General features: G+C 44.9%; 1 protein-coding gene across 3 annotated transcripts in view; it reads left to right on the plus strand.

Annotated features, from left to right (window-relative positions):
• skic3 (SKI3 subunit of superkiller complex) overlaps positions 1-18,892 on the plus strand; it is a 28,367-nt gene that overhangs the window by 4,945 nt on the left and 4,530 nt on the right. For all 3 annotated transcript variants that reach the window (XM_071404083.1, XM_071404084.1, XM_071404085.1), the window contains 35 exons: positions 26-117; positions 221-296; positions 387-527; positions 1,381-1,479; positions 1,605-1,713; positions 1,953-2,093; positions 2,171-2,272; positions 2,507-2,631; positions 2,770-2,856; positions 3,024-3,127; positions 3,417-3,543; positions 3,884-4,063; positions 6,054-6,178; positions 6,266-6,516; positions 8,369-8,471; positions 8,851-9,033; positions 9,214-9,364; positions 9,536-9,614; positions 9,830-9,891; positions 10,522-10,578; positions 10,799-10,867; positions 11,053-11,127; positions 11,348-11,489; positions 11,659-11,752; positions 11,864-11,941; positions 12,040-12,164; positions 12,257-12,380; positions 12,520-12,744; positions 14,368-14,440; positions 14,514-14,567; positions 14,741-14,852; positions 14,993-15,121; positions 15,287-15,411; positions 18,349-18,513; positions 18,629-18,781. In XM_071404083.1, coding sequence (XP_071260184.1) covers positions 26-117; positions 221-296; positions 387-527; positions 1,381-1,479; positions 1,605-1,713; positions 1,953-2,093; positions 2,171-2,272; positions 2,507-2,631; positions 2,770-2,856; positions 3,024-3,127; positions 3,417-3,543; positions 3,884-4,063; positions 6,054-6,178; positions 6,266-6,516; positions 8,369-8,471; positions 8,851-9,033; positions 9,214-9,364; positions 9,536-9,614; positions 9,830-9,891; positions 10,522-10,578; positions 10,799-10,867; positions 11,053-11,127; positions 11,348-11,489; positions 11,659-11,752; positions 11,864-11,941; positions 12,040-12,164; positions 12,257-12,380; positions 12,520-12,744; positions 14,368-14,440; positions 14,514-14,567; positions 14,741-14,852; positions 14,993-15,121; positions 15,287-15,411; positions 18,349-18,513; positions 18,629-18,781 — 4,137 coding nt within the window. The remainder of the gene's footprint in view (positions 1-25; positions 118-220; positions 297-386; positions 528-1,380; positions 1,480-1,604; positions 1,714-1,952; positions 2,094-2,170; positions 2,273-2,506; positions 2,632-2,769; positions 2,857-3,023; positions 3,128-3,416; positions 3,544-3,883; positions 4,064-6,053; positions 6,179-6,265; positions 6,517-8,368; positions 8,472-8,850; positions 9,034-9,213; positions 9,365-9,535; positions 9,615-9,829; positions 9,892-10,521; positions 10,579-10,798; positions 10,868-11,052; positions 11,128-11,347; positions 11,490-11,658; positions 11,753-11,863; positions 11,942-12,039; positions 12,165-12,256; positions 12,381-12,519; positions 12,745-14,367; positions 14,441-14,513; positions 14,568-14,740; positions 14,853-14,992; positions 15,122-15,286; positions 15,412-18,348; positions 18,514-18,628; positions 18,782-18,892) is intronic.

Raw genomic sequence — 18,892 nt, forward strand, 5'->3', positions numbered from 1 at the left:
GATCCGTTTATTGTTGCTGTTTTAGGGATTAGCAAACCTGTATGAGAAAAGTGACCAATTGGATTTTAAAGCGGAACTACCCAAAGTTTACCAGAAACTCATTGAGCTTTATGAAAGGTAAGCCATGGAAATCTTCATACCTCTTCTACATCAATAATTTCCCCCCTGTGATTAGCTCTTGGAATATTGTGTTTAACTGTGTCTTGTTCTGCATACACAGTTCAGACAAAACAAAATGTTATGAAGTGATCAGAAAACTGGCAGACATCTTCCATATGGAGAAGGACTATTTACAGGTCTGTAAAGATAGTAGTTGCCCTTTAAATGAAAGAGGATATATGTTAATTGTTGTGGCACAGGGTGGACATATGCATGTGTGTGTTTAGGTGGCCAGGGTGTGGCGAAGGCTGATTCAGCTGAAGGAAGGAGAAGGTGCTGACAAGGCAGAGCTGCTGCAGCTATGGCAACAGATGACCTGCCTTCTCTCAGACAGCATGGAGGAACACGACAATGAGACTCAGCAGCACGTAAGAGCAAAGATAATATACTCAAATAATCCCTTTAATAAGCATTGTATGTGTCGTTCCACCTCTAAAAACAAAAGGAAAGAGGATTTCGACAACCACCATCTCAGATTGTTTCTGTAGTTATGGCCTATTTATTGCCTTACCTCCCTTATCCTATCTCATTTGCACACACTGTATATAGACTTTTTCTATTGTATTATTGACTGCATGTTTGTTTATTCCATGTGTAACTCTGTGTTGTTGTTTGTGTCGCACTGCTTTGCTTTATCTTGGCCAGGTTGCAATTGTAAATGAGAACTTGTTCTCAACTAGCCTACCTGGTTAAATAAAGGTGAAATAAAAAATAAAATAAAAGTTACAATCAGGTAAGATTGACATTACTGAAACATTGTTTGGTTGAATTGTAATTTTATCTGGAGAAATTAAGCTAATTGGTTGCACACAAATTGGCCATTTAAATGTATAGGATTCAGATAATATTCATAAATACAGTACCCTACATGGGATTTGGACCAAACTTTTTCCATCCAAATCTGTTTTTTTAAAAGCTACCCACAGAACCATCACACCTCATGCCAATATCAATAAATTATCAATAAACCTCTCTCTCTCTATATATATATATATATATATATATATAGATAGTGAGTTACCATAAGACCCAACACCATTACAATTGCAAAACTTTATATATTGTATGTTTGGGACTTTTACAATTTGAAGACCGTTAGAGACCATTCCAGGGGGACCTACTGGTATGCCGCCTCGGTGTTATTGCTAGTCATTACTAAAGGTTTTTCTCCCCTATGCTTTGTGCTCATTCCCACCGTTGATGTTATATTTATGTTGCCAGTTAATTGCAGCCTTTCAGAAGGCCATGGTTCTCTCCGACAATGTGCCTGGCGAGGACCATCGGAAGCTCTCAGCTGACTACCTCAAATGCCTATCACAAGTAAGTCCGCCCCTGTGTTTTTCACTCACTCACACACACACAGTTATGAGTGCTGGGACTCTGGGTTAGGACTAGGGCCAGAATCTTGCGCTGTCAACTGACTAGAAAAACTTTCCTCTCTCTAGCTTTCGCATGAAGAGTGTAAAATGAAAGAGGCCTGTGAGTCCATATTGGCCCTCTATCCCTCACAAACATTCCCTTTGGAGATCCTCGGTGCACATCATCTCAAGTCAGGTAAGAAATCACTGACTTAGCCAACTATAGGTAAAGAACTGGTGCAGTCATTGGCAGTGTATAGTTTCACTCTAGGTGAAATAAAAACAACAAAAGATTGACCTTGCAGGACTGGGGAAGGTCAAATGTACTGTGCAATGATTAGTATGTATTATTTGATTGAGCCTTTTGTTCTGTGGACAAAGAAGTGACAGATTGCACCTTTTTAAGTAGTCAACTTGTGTGTATTTGTCTCTTAGGGGTCTGCAGTGAGGACGCGGGCCGTTGTTTCTCCCGTCTCTTGGAGTTGGACCCAGACAGTGGCTTAGGCCATCTGGGTTTGGGCATCAGAGCTCTGGAGGAGGGAAAATGTGACGACTCCATTAAGTATCTGGCCCAAGGTGAGCAATTTGGGGGCTCTGGTTTGGCTGTTGATCTGTGGTGTTCTCCACCACCTCACTGTCTGTTGTGCTCTCAGGACTGAAGCGAATGCGCTCCAGCTTGGTGGGCTGGTGCAGCCTTGCTCAGGCCCAGCTGAAAATGCACCGATATTCCGACTGCGCAACATCCTGCTCCCAAGGTACATCTAACACATCTGGCCAGTGTTTTATAATCCTAACCTAAACCTTTTCTCCGAAAACCCACCGTACTTTCCACATAATCAGGGCTTGGCTACGACCTTACTGTAAGTCTACTCATCCTTGTTTGAAGGTTATAGTGACTTGACTAGTTGAAGACCTTATCTCCCAAAGTCAAAGATGTGTATTGAAATGTGGCATTCAGTGCGTTGACAGGCCCTGCTGTGTTCTTTCAGGTCTGAAGCTGGGTGGGCCTGGAGAAGAGGCACTGGGACAAAAGCTCCTGAGGCTGAGACTAGAGGCCCTTGTGAGGACTGAGGATGAGCACACTGCAGACCAAGCCCTGGAGAGCCTCTCACAGGTACAGCATTCATACTCCACCTCACCGGCTGCTCCCCAACGGCTCACCACCAATATGCTCCAATTCTCTACGACTACTACTATCTACTGATATGTATGGGGATTTGTTTGTTTGCTCATCAAAATATTTATTTTATAGCTTTCAGATGCCAGCAATGACCCTGTCCTGGTAGCCTTAAAAGGAAGAGCGTATTTGCAAAAAGGCCAAGTTGACCAAGTGCTCCAGGTAACTTCACAATTATTGGTTACGCTAACATATCTTTTTAGTAACCTCAGGTGAATGGCTATCAAATATATTTTTAGTAACCTCAGGTGAATGGGTATCAAATATATTTTGTGCCTATTTTGTTGATTTCCCATGTGTCTGCTAATCTCTGGCCTTGTATCCAACAGGTGTCCACGGAGCTGCTGAACTCTCACCCTGACCTGGCTGAGGGACTGGCGCTGAGGGGACTGGCACACATTGCACAGGGCCATCACCAACTAGCAGAACAGAGGTGTGTTTAGGGACTGCAGTTGAAAATGTGCCCGCTGGCTAAAACTGGCACTTTTACTATAATGTTGATTAACGTGCACTGTAGCTGTAAAACTAAATGTAATAAAGTAAAAGTGTGTGTGTGTGCGCGCACCCATCCCCCATTCCACACACTTCTTCTGTATTGATAACTGTCTCTATTATTACCGTTTTAATCAACAACTCATCACTACTCCTAAGAGACAGCGTGACTGAAGTAGACCATGTAGTTAGATCAACCTTCGTCTTGTCTCCTCCTGTCCCTGTTGTAGCCTCCTGCAGGCTGCAGCCCAGAGCCCAGCCTGTGGAGAGTACTACTTCCTGTTGGGGCGGCTGTACTGGGACATGGGGGAGGAGAGTCGCAGGGACAGGAGCAAGGCCCACACCCATCTACTGAAGGTCAGTGTTGCCCGTGGGGCCTCTGTCTGGGGAACACTGTATAGCTGGAGAATCATACTATGGGGAGAATGCATGACTGTCACATCCACAACCAAGCAACTCCCTGCCGTTTTGAAATGCACACTCATTGATGAGAGGTTCCTGTGCATTGTTACTCTTATGGCTTCTAAATGTCATAGGATGATCAACAGGCTTTAACAGTGGGTGGGATGGGCTGTGGGCACATTTCTGGCTTTGGTACAGTTAAACTACAGTGCTTCTCGCATCCAGCTGTACGGTATGACATTAGTTTGGTGATTGGCTCACTGCCATTACTGACAGCTGGTGTGTTTTGTGTCAGGCTGCCAAACTGGATCCGTACCTGGGCTCTGTGTTCTGCTACCTGGGCCATTACTACCGGGAGGTGGCCAGGGACCAGGGTCGAGCTAGGGGCTGCTACAAGAGAGCCTTTGAGCTGGACAGCAACGACGCAGAGTCCGGGGCTGCCTCTGTGGATCTGAGCATGAAGGAGGGGGACATGGTGAGTTGTCTGTTGATTTGTTCTGGTCCTGGAGGGCTGCAGCCGATCACAGAAGACTTTCCCCTTTGGAAGTGACTCTAGTAGTCCATCCACCCGATTCAATACATTTGGATAAAACCTAAATGTCACTTAGGCCTACCAAACTGTTTGATATACAGTTGAAGTCGGAAGTTTACATACACCTTAGCCAAATACAATTAAACTCAGTTTTTCACAATTCGTGACATTTAATCCAAGTATAAATTCCCTGTCTTAAGTCAGTTAGGATCACCATTTTATTTTAAGAATGTGAAATGTCAGAATAATAGTAGAGTGATTTATTTTAGATTTTATTTCTTTCATCACATTCCCAGTGGGTCAGAAGTTTACAAACACTCAATTAGTGTTTGGTAGCATTGCCTTTAAATTGTTTAACTTGGGTCAAGCATTTCGGGTAGCCTTACACAAGCTTCCTACAATAAGGTGGGTGAATTTTGGCCCATTCCTCCTGACAGAGCTGGTGTATCTGAGTCAGGTTTCTAGGCCTCCTTGCTCGCACACGCTTTTTCAGTTCTTCCCACACATTTTCTATAGGATTGAGGTCAGGGTTTTGTGATGGCGACACCAATACCTTGACTTTGTTGTCCTTAAGCCATTTTGCCACAACTTTGGAAGTATGCTTTGGGTCATTGTCCATTTGGAAGACCCATTTGCGACCAAGATTTAACTTCCTGACTGATGCCTTGAGATGTTGCTTCAATATATCCACATACTTTCTCTTCCTCATGATGCCATCTATTTTGTGAAGTGCACCAGTCCCTCCTGCAGCAAAGCACCCCCACAACATGATACTGCCACCCCCGTGCTTCACGGTTGGGATGGTGTTCTTCTGCTTGCAAGCCTCCCCCTTTTTCTTCCAAACATAACGATGGTCATTATGGCAAAACAGTTCTATTTTTGTTCCATCAGACCAGAGGAAATTTCTCCAAAAAGTACGATAATTGTCCCAATGTGCAGTTGAAAACCGTAGTCTGGCTTTTTTATGGCGGTTTTGGAGCAGTGGCTTCTTACTTGCTGAGCCGCCTTTCAGGTTATGTCGATATAGGACTTGTTTTACTGTGGATATAGATACTTTTGTACCTGTTTCCTCCAGCATCTTCACAAGGTCCTTTGCTGTTGTTCTGGGATTGATTTGCACTTTTCGCACCAAAGTACGTTTATCTCTAGGAGACCGAACACGTCTCCTTCCTGAGTGGTATGACGGCTGCGTGGTCCCATGGTGTTTATACTTGCGTACTATTGTTTGTACAGATGAACGTGGTACCTTCAGGCGTTTGGAAATAGCTCCCAATTATGAACCAGACTTGTGGACGTCTACAATTTTTTCGGAGGTCTTGGCTGATTTCTTTTGATTTCCCATGATGTCAAGCAAAGAGGCACTGAGTTTGAAGGTAGGCCTTGAAATACATCCTCAGGTACACCTCCAATTGGCTCAAATGATGTCAATTAGCCTATCAGAAGCTTCTAAAGCCATGACATCATTTTCTGGAATTTTCCAAGCTGTTTAAAGGCACAGTCAACTTAGTGTATGTAAACTCCTGACCCACTGGAATTGTGGTACAGTGAATTATAAGTGAAATAATCTGTCTGTAAACAATTGTTGGAAAAATTACTTGTGTCATGCACAAAGTTGATGTCCTACCCGACTTGCCAAAACGATAGTTTGTTAACAAAGAATTTGTGGAGTGGTTGAAAAACGAGTTTTAATGACTCCAACCTAAGTGTATGTAAACTTCCGACTTCAACTGTAATATCAATATCACTTAGGCCTACCTAACTGTTTGATATAATGTCCATGTCACTTAGGCCTACCTAACTGTTTGATTCAGTTGATTTTGTGCCTGGATGAAATGTTTCTCTTGCTAGTGTAGACTACGGACATTGGATTGCACTGTAATCTATGCTGCTGTATCAAGCATCTGTCCCTGTTCCCTCTATCTGCCTTCCCCAGGACACTGCCCTGGCTGTGCTCCAGTCAGTGATCCAGAGAGCCACCCCTGGTTCAGCAAAGTGGGCCTGGATGAGACGAGGCCTTTACCACCTGAAGGTGGGCCAGCACCCCCAGGCCTGTGCAGAGTAAGACCCCTGAGGCGACCACTCATTTGAACATAGTCTCTGACACCACATACGAACATACACACACTCATTGATGTGTTATGTCAGTCTGCAGGCTGCTCTGAGGGCTGACCCCCAGGACTGGGTGTGCTGGGAATGTCTGGGCGAGGCCTACCTGAACCGCCGGAGCTTCACGTCGGCCCTGAAGGCCTTTGCCAAGGCCCAGCTGCTCAACCCCTCCTCCATATACAGCCTCTACCAGACTGCTGCCATCAAACAGACCCTGGGAAAGTTCAAAGAGGCTGCTGCAGAGTACCTGCAGATCATAGCCCAGGAGGACTATGTGCCTGCACTCAAAGGTAGGGGTGTGTCTGAGCGTGCACACGTGTGTGCCGCATGTCCTTTTTTGGTGTCTATTCCAAGGTGATTATTGTTTTACAGTCTTGCACCCTGGCAGGACCTTATTTGGAGACCATTTTGTTCTCTGTTCTGTTGAAACTGTGACAGTCTGACAGCATACACTAATTAGAGTATGTCCAGAAGCTCTGAATGGATCATGTTGGAGGATGACCTTTCCTTGTTTCCCAGCCATCACATACAGCTGAAGTCGGAAGTTTACATATACTTAGGTTGGAGTCATTAAAACTTGTTTTTCAACCACTCCACACATTTCTTGTTAACAAACTATAGTTTTGGCAAGTCGGGTAGGACATCTACTTTGCATTACACAAGTAATTTTTCCAACAATTGTTTACAGACAGAATATTTCACTTATAATTAACTGTACCACAATTCCAGTGGGTCAGAAGTTTAAATGCACTGAGTTGACTGTGCCTTTAAACAGCTTGGAAAATTCCAGAAAATGATGTCATGGCTTTAGAAGCTTCTGATAGGCTAATTGACATCATTTGAGTCAATTGGAGGTGTACCTGTGGATGTATTTCAAGGCCTACCTTCAACCTCAGTGCCTCTTTGCTTGACATCATGGGACAATCAAAAGAAATCAGCCAAGACCTCAGAAAAAAATTGTAGACCTCCACAAGTCTGGTTCATCATTGGGAGCAATTTCCAAACGCCTGAAGGTACCACGTTCATCTGTACAAACAATAGTATGCAACTATAAACACCATGGGACCACGCAGCCGTCATAATCAATCCCAGAACAACAGCAAAGGACCTTGTGAAGATGCTGGAGGAAACAGGTACAAAAGTATCTATATCCACAGTAAAACAAGTCCTATATCGACATAACCTGAAAGGCCGCTCAGCAAGGATGAAGCCACTGCTCCAAAACCACCATAAAAAAAACAGACTACGGTTTGCAACTGCACATGGGAACAAAGATCGTACTTTTTGGAGAAATGTCCTCTGGTCTGATGAAACAAAAATAGAACTGTTTGGCCATCATGACCATCGTTATGCTTGGAGGAAAAAGGGGGAGGCTTGCAAGCAGAAGAACAGCATCCCACCCGTGAAGCACGGGGGTGGCAGCATCATGTTGTGGGTGTGCTTTGCTGCAGGAGGGACTGGTGCACCTCACAAAATACATGGCATCATGAGAAAGGAAAATGATGTGGATATATTGAAGCAACATCTCAAGACATCAGTCAGGAAGTTAAAGCTTGGTCGCAAATGAGTCTTCCAAATGGACAATGACCCCAAGCATACTTCCAAAGTTGTGGCAAAATGGCTTAAGGACAACAAAGTCAAGGTATTAGTGGCCATCACAAAGCCCTGACCTCAACCCTATAGAAAATTTGTGGGCAGAACTGAAAAAGCGTGACTGACTCAGTTAAACCAGCTCTGTCAGGAGAATTGGGTCAAAATTCACCCAACGTATTGTGGGAAGCTTGTGGAAGGCTACCCAAAACGTTTGACCCAAGTTCAACAATTTAAAGGCAATGCTACCAAATACTAATTGAGTGTATGTAAACTTCTGACCCACTGGGAATGTGATGAAAGAAATAAAATCTGAAATAAATTATTCTCTTTACTATTATTCTGACATTTCACATTCTTAAAATAAAGTGGTGATCCTAACTGACCTAAAACAGGGAATTTATACTGAGATTAAATGTCAGGAATTGTGAAAAACTGAGTTTAAATGTATTTGGCTAAGGTGTATGTAAAATTCCGACTTCAACTGTACCACCAGCCCCAAGCATTGCGACCATTTCCGTGTGTGTGTGTGTGTGTGCGTGCTGCCCCCAGGCCTTGGGGAGTGTCTGCTGTCCTTGGCCAGAGGCCTGATGGAGGACTATAGAGATGGAGGAGCCATAGACCTCATCCAACAGGCCATCCAGTACCTCTTCAGGTTAGACACTTCACTCAGCGTTCCCAGGAGCCCAGAGAGGCAGCTCATTTGAAAAGGATTACTGGAACTCACCATCGGCGATCAGAGAGAATTGGAATTAATTGGGTCCATAATAAAATTACACTGTGGTATCAAAGGGCACTTTGCTCATGAGAATGACTTGGGCTACCAGTATTACATTTGATAAATGCCTTGTTGCTTTCATGTAATGTGAGGACTTTAAACCTACATCGTTTCTCAAGTTGCTCATGAAACAAAAGTCAAGGGCCTCAACACATGATTTGTTTTTCACTATTAAAAATGATTTTCCACTGAATGTATACAAAAACACACTTGACTGTACTTAACATCCCCTTTGCCTGTGTCTGTCCACTCCCAGGGCTGTAGAGCTGCGGCCAGACTTGTCCTGTCTGTGGAAGTTACTGGGAGACGCCTGCACTTCAGTCAGCACTGTGGCCCCCAACAGGGCCCGCGTTGTGGTGCCAGGACCCCTGGCCGGGTTACAACCCCCAGACCAGGGCCACCTTCTCAACCAGGGACACACCCTCCGAGTGGGGGAGAGGTGAGGCGCCAACAGCGGCTAGTCACTAGTGTTCTGATAGAAGCCACGTGATTTGAATACACAGGACACCGCTATCTCAAGGCTAATGGATACTGGGTAGGAGGATCCCTCTCTGGTGTCATGATTTTTAGGTTTGGTCTGCACTGTAAGATGAATCAGGAATCATGTCTTTGTGTACAGATGCTATGGGCGTGCTCTGAAGCTGATGCCTGAGAGCTCCAGCCTGTGGTATGACCTGGGTCTCAACTACTACCACCAGGCCTGTCTGCCCCCCTGCCTTCAGGAGATGGAGCACAACACCCTGCTACTGCTGCTGGAGAAGGCCCTGCAGGTACAAAACTCACCTGGCTGGATGGATGGCAGGATGGGGCAGAACACTCAATTGTCTGGGGAGGAAGAGTTGAAAGAGATGTATTCAGCCCAATTCTTGGGAGTTAAACACCAACACGTTTCGTAGTTAACATACAATATCAATATAATACACTCTTTCTCTTCTCCTCAGTGTGTGAAGAAGGCCATCATGTTGAACAGTAGTAACCATAGCTACTGGAATGCCCTGGGAGTGGTCGCCATGAGCAAAGGTAGAAAGATGTAGCCTGGGTACCAGTCTGTTTCTGCTATCATTACACTCCTTGGCACAAAACAATGTAGACGTTACTGTAATTGGCTGAACCCAAGTGTTTTACTTTTGTCTGGTTGATGGGAGCCTTCATTGGTGGTGGAGCTATGGGATGTTGTTGCCATGTCTTTAGGTCTGTTTATAACATAAGAATGGCTGTTTACACTTCCTTTTCAGGACTTGAGAACTATGCCCTTGCCCAACACAGCTTCATTAAGTCAGTGCAAGTGGAACCCAATGTAAGTACAACACATCACACAGTATTGGGTACTCACTTTTCATTGAATCATCTCTTATGTCTTAGTCTGGGCACCAGTCTGTTTAGCTGCTATCATTCCACTCATTGCCACTCCTTGTCATGCTGAACAGACTGGCCTTTCTGCCATCTTCAAATATGAACATTCTATCATTAATGAGCTTGAGTAGAACAGAGGAATTGATCCTGATTCGATAAACCTCAAAACGATCATCCAATCACAACGATTAGGCACATATTGGAACTCTATCACTTTTTTCCTCCACAGAACATGTTGGTATAGTTTTTTGTTTCTCCAGACCAGTCTGTCAAAAGCTGCTAGCTCATGTCAAAATTCTCTTAAGTAAATACATCCTGCAATTCCGACCACAAAACGTCTCGGCTCTGATTTTAAGCCTCAATACAACAACTTTGTTAGCATTTTTATTATATCTTCCAGAGACAATTGTTGTCATGGAATGATTTGTTATGTCTAACAACCAATCAGCAACTCTGCCATAAATCGAGCTGCATATTGAACGTTGAGATTGCTGAAAGGCCAGTCTCTTTAAACATACTGGTCCCCAGTGCAGTTATGTGTGTCTTTTTAAAAATAAATGTCCTCCCAATCTAGAATGTTGTTGCTTGGACAAACCTGGGTGCTTTGTATCTGAAGAAAGCCAGTGTTGAGGTATGTGTCCTCTAGACCGTGTAAATTCCTATGTCTATGTTCTGTCTGTATTACTGTCAGGTTCATTGTATTAGGAATGTCTCATTTCTGGTAAATGAACTTGATTGTGATTCTATCTACTGATGTTTATTGAAAGCATCAACTTCCATAGTGTGTGTGTTATTTTATTATTCACTTCATTCCCCTGTTAGTTAACAATCCTGCTCCATTGCTTTCCCAGCTCTCCCATGAAGCCTTTAAGATCGCCCAGTCTTTGGAACCACTGTATGTCAACTGCTGGATTGGACAGGTATCTTGTGACATGCCTACAAGGCACCAGAGACCGTAACCATGCAAGCCAGTGTTGCTCAATGTTAAACAGACATGTTATACAGACATGTTATACAGACATGTTCTAACCTCCTATCCCTTTCTTTTTCTCCTCTTGTCGATCACTTTGCTCCCCATATCCCGTTTTCGACTTCTTTGTACCAGGCCCTTATTGCAGAGATGGTGGGCAGTTATGATACCATGGACCTGTTCAGACACACCACAGAGCTCAGTACACACGTATGTCAATTCATTCCTCCATTTAGGCTACTGTTGGTGGTCCTCAGCTGAGACCTATTGGAATGATGTTGTAGCATCTCATTGTCTGCTATTCTGTTATCCTGTCTTGTTTTATTCTCTCGCTCTTGTGCTCTCTACACTCTCTCTCCTTTCACTCTCAATTTGTCTCTCTCTCGACCCCCCCCCCCCCCCCCTCACACACACATACATACACACCTAGACGGAGGGGGTAAAGGGCTATGCTTACTGGGTTTGTGCCACTCTGCTGGATAAGAGTAACAGGGACTCTGAGCTCTATCGCTACAACATCGTCCAGATGAACGCGGTGTCTGCCGCTCAGGTGGCTTTGAGCAAGTACACAGGTGTGTGGTTGAGTCATCAATCAAGCTTTCTTACAATGGCCTTCTTATGCCATAATTGGCAAAACTTGAGATTGTTGTACCTTGTATCTTCAGTCTTTGATTGTCAAATTTAGAAATTAGCTAGCTCTAAGAGCCTAAAGGGAAATGGTTAATTTCTTTGTTTTGTCAGAGCGGATCCAGACAGACCCTGATGCCTTCGTCATGCTGGGTTTCCTCAACGAGCACCTGCAGCTGAAGAAACAGGCAGTGCTGGCTTACCAGAGGTGTGTCTGTCTGGAAATGGATTGTGTGTGTCTGTGTGTTAGTGCGCCTCTACTTGCTATTTAAATGCCAGGTTAAATAGAAAATGTATCTCTTCTTCCTCTTCTCCTCAGAGCTGTGGAGTTGCTGCAGGCGACGCCTTCCGTGGAGTTACTGGCCTTCTCCCTGGGAAGCTATGGCCGGGCCCTCTGGTACCACAACACTTTGTCCTCATACAGATGTTCCGAAATGATTGAAAGATCTCAAAAAACAGGTTTCGTAGTGTAAGTGTGGTGTTTCTACCCCTCAGCAACACAGGCCAATGGGAGGAGGCGGTGCACGTTTACTCTTCCACATCTCTAGAGGTGCTCCACGACTTGGCTGGCCTGGCGCTGGCCTACTGCAGAGCAGGACTCATCCCAGAGAGCATCAGTGGTGAGTGGCTCATTGCTCATTCAGTGTCGGGGGGGGGGGGGGGGTGTATTTTTATATGTTTGGATGCCTTTCAACATTGCCCTGTCTCTTAGCCTACGAGAAGGCTCTGATGGTGGCCTCTACTGAGAAAGAGAAGGCCTACATTCTGACTTCTCTGGCTCTGCTGCAGCACAGACTGGGGAACATGGACTCTGCTAAAACACTGCTCTTCAAATGGTCAGTTCCTCCTGACGCACCACTGCTTCAACACTTCTCCCTTCACACACTGAATGAAGACCTAAATGACTAAACCTACGGTGTGTGTGTGTCTCTCTGTGTGTTTCTGTCTCTTTGCGTCTGTGTGTGGTGTCCGTAGCTCCATGCTGAAGGAACCTGTGCCAGAGTCTCTGCTGTGCCTGTGTGCTCTGGGGCTGGTCCATGGGGACAGCACCCTGGCCAGTGCGGCCCTCACTGAGCTGCTGAAGCAGGGCAGGGCCACTGGGGCTGCCGTGGAGCAACGCTGCCTGCTCACCTGCACCCTGCTGGCCCTGCAGGGCAACTACAGCGCTGTGCAGCGAGAGGCCTCCAGGGCCGTCCACAGGTACACCTCAACACCACTGGGTGTAGTCAATAGTCCAAAGGAAAACATTTTGCAACGAAAACTAGTTTCTTATTGGACCAAATACTAGGTAGGTCCAGGTAGTTACCTCCACGTTTCAGCCCGCTTGGATCCATTTGGTTCTTAGTGTATGCAACCCAAGTCTCAATATTGACCCCTAATCCCGGCCTGTACTACAGACCTATTCCATCCCCCTTCCCTTGAGTAGCATCAAGGTCCCTTTTCTTATACAGGACCAGTCAAGTTTGGACACACCTACTCATTCAAGGGTTTTTCTTTATTTTGACTATTTTCTACATTGAAATAACACATATGGAATCACGTAGTAACCATAAAAGTGTGAAACAAATCAAAATATATTTGAGATTCTTCAAAGTAGCCACCCTTTGCCTTGATGACAGCTTTGTGCACTCTTGGCATTCTCTCAACCAACTTCACCTGGAATGCTTTTCCAACAGTCTTGAAGCAGTTCCCACATATGCTGATCGCTTGTTGGCTGCTTTTCCTTAACTCTAAGGTCCAACTCATCCCAAACCATCTCAATTGGGTTGAGGTCGGGTGATTGTGGAGGCCAGGTCATCTGATGCAGCACTCCATCACTCTCCTTCTTAATCAAATAGCCCTTACACAGCCTGAAGGTGTGTTTTGGGTCATTGTCCTGTTAAAAAACAAATGATAGTCCCACTAAGTGCAAACCAGATGGGATGGCGTATTGCTGCAGAATGCTGTGGTAGCCATGCTGGTTAAGTGTGCCTTGAATTCTAAATAAATCACAGACACTGTCACCAGCAAAGTACCATCACATCACCTCCTCCTCCATGCTTCACGGTGGGCACCACACATGCGGAGATCATCCGTTCACCTACTCTGCGTCTCACAAAGACACGGATGTTGGAACCAAAAATCTCAAATTTGGACTCATTAGACCAAAGGACAGATTTCCACCGGTCTAATGCCCATTGCTCGTGTTTCTTGGCCCTAGCAAGTCTCTTCTTATTATTGGTGTCCTTTAGTAGTGGTTTCTTTGCAGAAATGTCAAGTTCTGATTCACGCAGTCTCCTCTGAACAGTTGATGTTGAGATGTCTGTTACTTGAACTCTGTAACAGACACATGCTTGCCAAATAGGGCTATCTTCTGTATACCACCCCTAACTTGTCACAACACAACTGATTGGCTCAAACGCATTAAGAAGGAAAGAAATTCCACAAATTAACTTTGAACAAGGCACACCTGTTAATTGAAATGCATTCCAGGTGACTAACTCATGAAGCTGGTTGAGAGAATGCCAAGAGTGTGCAAAGCTGTCATGAAGGCAAAGGGTGGCTACTTTGAAGAATCTCAAATATAAAATATATTTTGATTTGTTTCACACTTTTATGGTTACTACGTGATTCCATGTGTGTTATTTCATCGTTTTGATGTCTTCACTATTATTCTGCAATGTAGAAAATAGTAAAAATAAAGAAAAACCCTTGAATGAGTAGGTGTCTCCAAAATTTTGACTGGTCCTGTAGTTTAGGATTAAAGAAAGCGCTAGAATCTCTTCCATGTGAGTAGGGATGTAGATACAGATAGTAACACGCTTTCTTGTTGTGTTGGTGCAGTAACCCTGGCAACCCTTCCCTGTGGGCCCTGCTTTCCAGACTGGTGCCACAGTATTACCCCAGGAAGGCCAAGGTATGTCATCTATCTATCTCTATCTTTATCTGTCACTCTCACTCTATCACTCAGCTTGTGTTGTGTGTTCCAGGGAGGTGCAGTGGCAGGCCACGTGGCGTGTCTCTCCAGCATGACCCAAGGAAAGGTACGTGTGCACCCCTGTCCCCACGCCTCACCCCTACCCTTCGTCTCTACTTGACACCCCCCACATTTCACTAGTGACCTTCTAGGGAAGGTTTGGTCCCCTTCCCTCTCACTGTGTCTATTTTGTCCCTGTGTGTGGGTGTGCTGCCTGCCACTACCTGTGTGTGGCTGCAGAGGGCACTGCTGTACAGTGGCGTGAACCAGCTGGCATGTGGCAGGCACTCTGGAGAAGATCGCAGCAGGAACGCTCTGAAGACCATGCAGAGGGCTGTGCTGCTCTGCCCCGGTAAGGCCATGATGATCACACACACACAGCCTTTTCCAACATTAACATCTACACACAAAGCCTCAATCCCTTTAAGACTGTATGGACACTGTGTATGGATTCCCTGATGTAACATGTTCCTCTCCCCGTCTGTCTGTCAGATGACCCGGCGGTGTGGGCGGGGCTAATGGCTGCTTGTCACACAGAGAACACAGCCTGCTCCCTCTCTGGCTCCACCCCTGGCAGACGAGGCTTGGAGCAGGTGCTCATGGCTGTGGTGTCAGAGAAAGGTAGGTCAGCACTGGTCTGAGGTGTGTGTGACTGTGTACATATGTAGCAAAGACATGTAGCATTATTTAAGTTTTGGATCGAAAGAAAGTATTTAAATGTGAGACTTTTTCCCTCGCTCCGTGTGTTTACCTTTTTCTTTAACCTTTTTCTCTGTGTGTGTGCAGTGCGGAATGTGGAGGAGGTGGACCAGCCTCTGGCCCAGGCTCTGGAGGGTTGGGTGCTGCAGCAGGCTGTGACAGGACTGACAAGTGGAGGCCAGCTAGAGCAGGCTGAGGCCCTCTGCTCTCAGGTACACACACCGTCAAAACCCTCACATACACACACACATGTGTTAAATACTGTTGAAGTAGTATGTCTACAGGTTCTTCTGCCTCACCTGAAGCCCATTTTTGTGGGAAGCTGCTATAGACCACCAAGTGCTAACAGTCAGTATCTGGATAATATGTGTGAAATGCTTGATAATGTATGTGATATCAACAGAGAAGTATATTTTCTGGGTGATTTTAAATATTGACTGGCACTCAAGCTACCCACTCAAGAAAAAAATAAACTGTAACCAGTGCCTACAACCTGGTTCAGGTTGTCAGTCAACCTACCAGGGTATTTACAAACAAATATAATAGCCATATCTAAGAAAACTACTGTTCCAAAGGCTGGGTCCAATATAATGTATAAGAGGTCATACAATAAGTTTTGTAGTGATTCATATGTTGTTGATGTAAAGAATATTTGCTGGTCTGTGGTGTGTAATGAGGAGCAACCAGACGCTGCACTTGACACATGATGAAACACATTATGAAATTGCTTATTCCAGTTACTAATAAGTATGCACCCATTTAAGAAAATGACTGTAAAAACTGTTGAATCACCTTGGATTGATGAGGAAGTGAAAAATTATATGGTTGAGAGGGATGAGGCAAAAGGTATGGCAATTAAGTCTGGCAGCCCAACTGATTGGCAAACGTTCTGCAAATCAGGAAAACATGTGACTAAACTAAATAAAAATAAACTATACTCTGAAACAAAGATGAATGATAGTAAAAAATCTTTGGAGCACCTTAAATGAAATGTTGGGGGAAAAGCCAACTTTGCTCCATCATTCATTGAATCAGATGGCTCATTCATCACAAAGCCCACTGATATCGCCAACTACTTTAATGACTTTTTCAATGGCAAGATTAGCAAACTTAGGGATGACATGCCAGCAACAAACGCTGACACTACACATCCAAGTATATCAGACCAACTTATGAAAGACAAGAATTGTACTTTTTAATTCCGTAAAGTCAATGTGGAAGAGGTGAAAACATGATTGTTGTCTATCAACAATGACAAGCCACTGGGGTCTGACAATCTGGATGGAAAATTACTGAGGATAATAGCAGACGATATTGCCACTCCTATTTGCCACATCAATTTAATCCTACTAGAGAGCGTGTGCCCTCAGGCCTGGAGGGAAGCTAAAGTCATTCCGCTACCCAAGAATTGTAGAGCCCCCTTTTCTGGCTCAAATAGCTGACCAATCTGCCTGTTACCAACCCTTAGTAAACTTCTGGAAAAAATTGTGTTTGACCAGATACAATGCTATTTCACAGTAAACCAATTGACAAGACTTTCAGCATGCCTATAGAGAAGGACATTCAACAAGCACAGCACTTACACAAATGACTGATGATTGGCTGATAGAAATTGATGATCAAATGATTGTGGGGGCTGTCTTGTTAGACTTCAGTGTGGCTTTTGACATTATCGATCATAGTCTGCTGCTGGAAAAAGTTATGTATTATGGCTATATTGTGGATAAAGAGTTACTTCTCTAACAGAACACAGAGGGTGTTCTTTAATGGAAGCCTCTCAGACATAATCCAGGTAGAATCAGGAATTCCCCAGGGTAGCGTTGAGTAAAGCCAGTGTGTCTATGTATGCAGATGACTCAACACTATACACGTCAGCTACTACAGCGACTGCAACACTCAACAAAGAGCTGCAGTTAGTTTCAGAGTGGGTGGCAAGGATTAAGTTAGCCCTAAATATTTCTAAAACTAAAAGCATTGTATTTGGGACAAATCATTAACTTAATCCTAAACCTCAACTAAATCTTGCAATGAATAATGTGGAAATTGAGCAAATTGAGATGACTAAACTGCTTGGAGTAACCCTGGATTGTAAACTGTCATGGTCAAAACATATTGATACAACAGTAGCTAAGATGGGGAGAAGTCTGTCCATAATAAAGTGTTACTCTGCCTTCTTAACAAGGCAGGTCCTACAGGCCCTGGTTTTGTCACACCTGGACTACTGTTCAGTCATGTGGTCAGGTGCCACAAATAAGGACTTAGGAAAATTGCAATTGGCTCAGAACAAGGCAGCACATCTCGCCCTTGGATGTACACAGAGAGCTAATATTAATAATATACATGTCAATCTCTCCTGGTGGAAAGTGGAGGAAAGATTGACTTCATCACTACTTGTATTTATGAGAGATATTAACATGTTGAATGCACCGAGCTGTCTGAACTACTGGCACACAGCTCGGACATCCATGCATACCCCAGAAACATGCCACAAGAGGTCTCTTCACAGTCCCCAAGTCCAGAACAGACTATGGGTAGTGCACAGTACTACATAGAGCCATGACTACATGGAACTCTATTCCACATCAAGTAACTGATGCAAGCAGTAAAATTAGATTTAAAAAACAGATTAAAAAACACCTTATGGAACAGCAGTACTGTGAAGCAACACAAACATAGGTGCACACACACACACGATAACATATGCACTATACACACATGGAGTTAGTACTGTAGATATGTAGTAGTAGGGGCCTGAGAGCACACAGAGTGTTGTGAAATCTGTGAATGTATTGTAATGTTTTTAAAATTGTATAAACTGCCTTCATTTTGCTGGACCCCAGGAAGAGTAGCTGTTGCCTTGGCAGGAACTAATGGGGATCAATAACAAATACAAATACACCCTGTACATGCAGCAGTCATACGTCCCCTATACGCTTGGCACTTCCAAACCACATCCGTCATACATCTCTCTGAGCTTTTGAGTCTAATTTGAAAGTGAAGGAGTTTTCATGTTTGATCTCCTGAAGGAGTTCCTCATCTCCTGCAATTGTCCCTCTCCCCCCATCTGGCCCAAGTCGTTTGGAAATGCTCTTCATGGTCGACAATTCTGAAGTGTCATCCTCTAACCCCGTCTCTCCTCCCTCTCCCAGGTCCTGAGTGTGTCTCCTGAGCACCCCGCTGTAGTCCTGCTGTTGAGGCAGGTGCAGTGTGAACACCTCCTCCTGTCCAGTGCCGGTACTGCCCTGCCAGCTTCCGTCCTGGAGCAGCTCAGCAGTGCCGTCTTAGCCAATCACACCTCAGTGGCCGCCTGGCACGTGAGTCACACACACTGCTGACTGGAGGGGTTGAAGATATTGGCCTGGATGTCTGTAAAGTATTGTATGTTTTTGCGTCCTTCTTCCCTCCCTTGTCTCTCCCCTCCTCTCTCAGTGGCTGGCGGAGGTGTATCGTACCCAGGGTCTGCTGGTACAGGCAGTAATGGCCTACAGACAAAGCCTGCAGCTGGCCTCCCAGCTTGACCTTCACAGTGGGAAAATGGCATGTCTTCTGCGCCTAGCCCTGCTGGCCCTCAGACCCTGCATGGTGAGTCTCCCTCTGGGACTAGCCCTACTGGGCATGGTGAGTCTCCCTCTGGGACTAGCCCTACTGGGCATGGTGAGTCTCCCTCTGGGACTAGCCCTACTGGGCATGGTG

Source organism: Salvelinus alpinus, chromosome 5, assembly GCF_045679555.1.
Source record: "Salvelinus alpinus chromosome 5, SLU_Salpinus.1, whole genome shotgun sequence".
Lineage (NCBI taxonomy): Eukaryota > Metazoa > Chordata > Actinopteri > Salmoniformes > Salmonidae > Salvelinus > Salvelinus alpinus.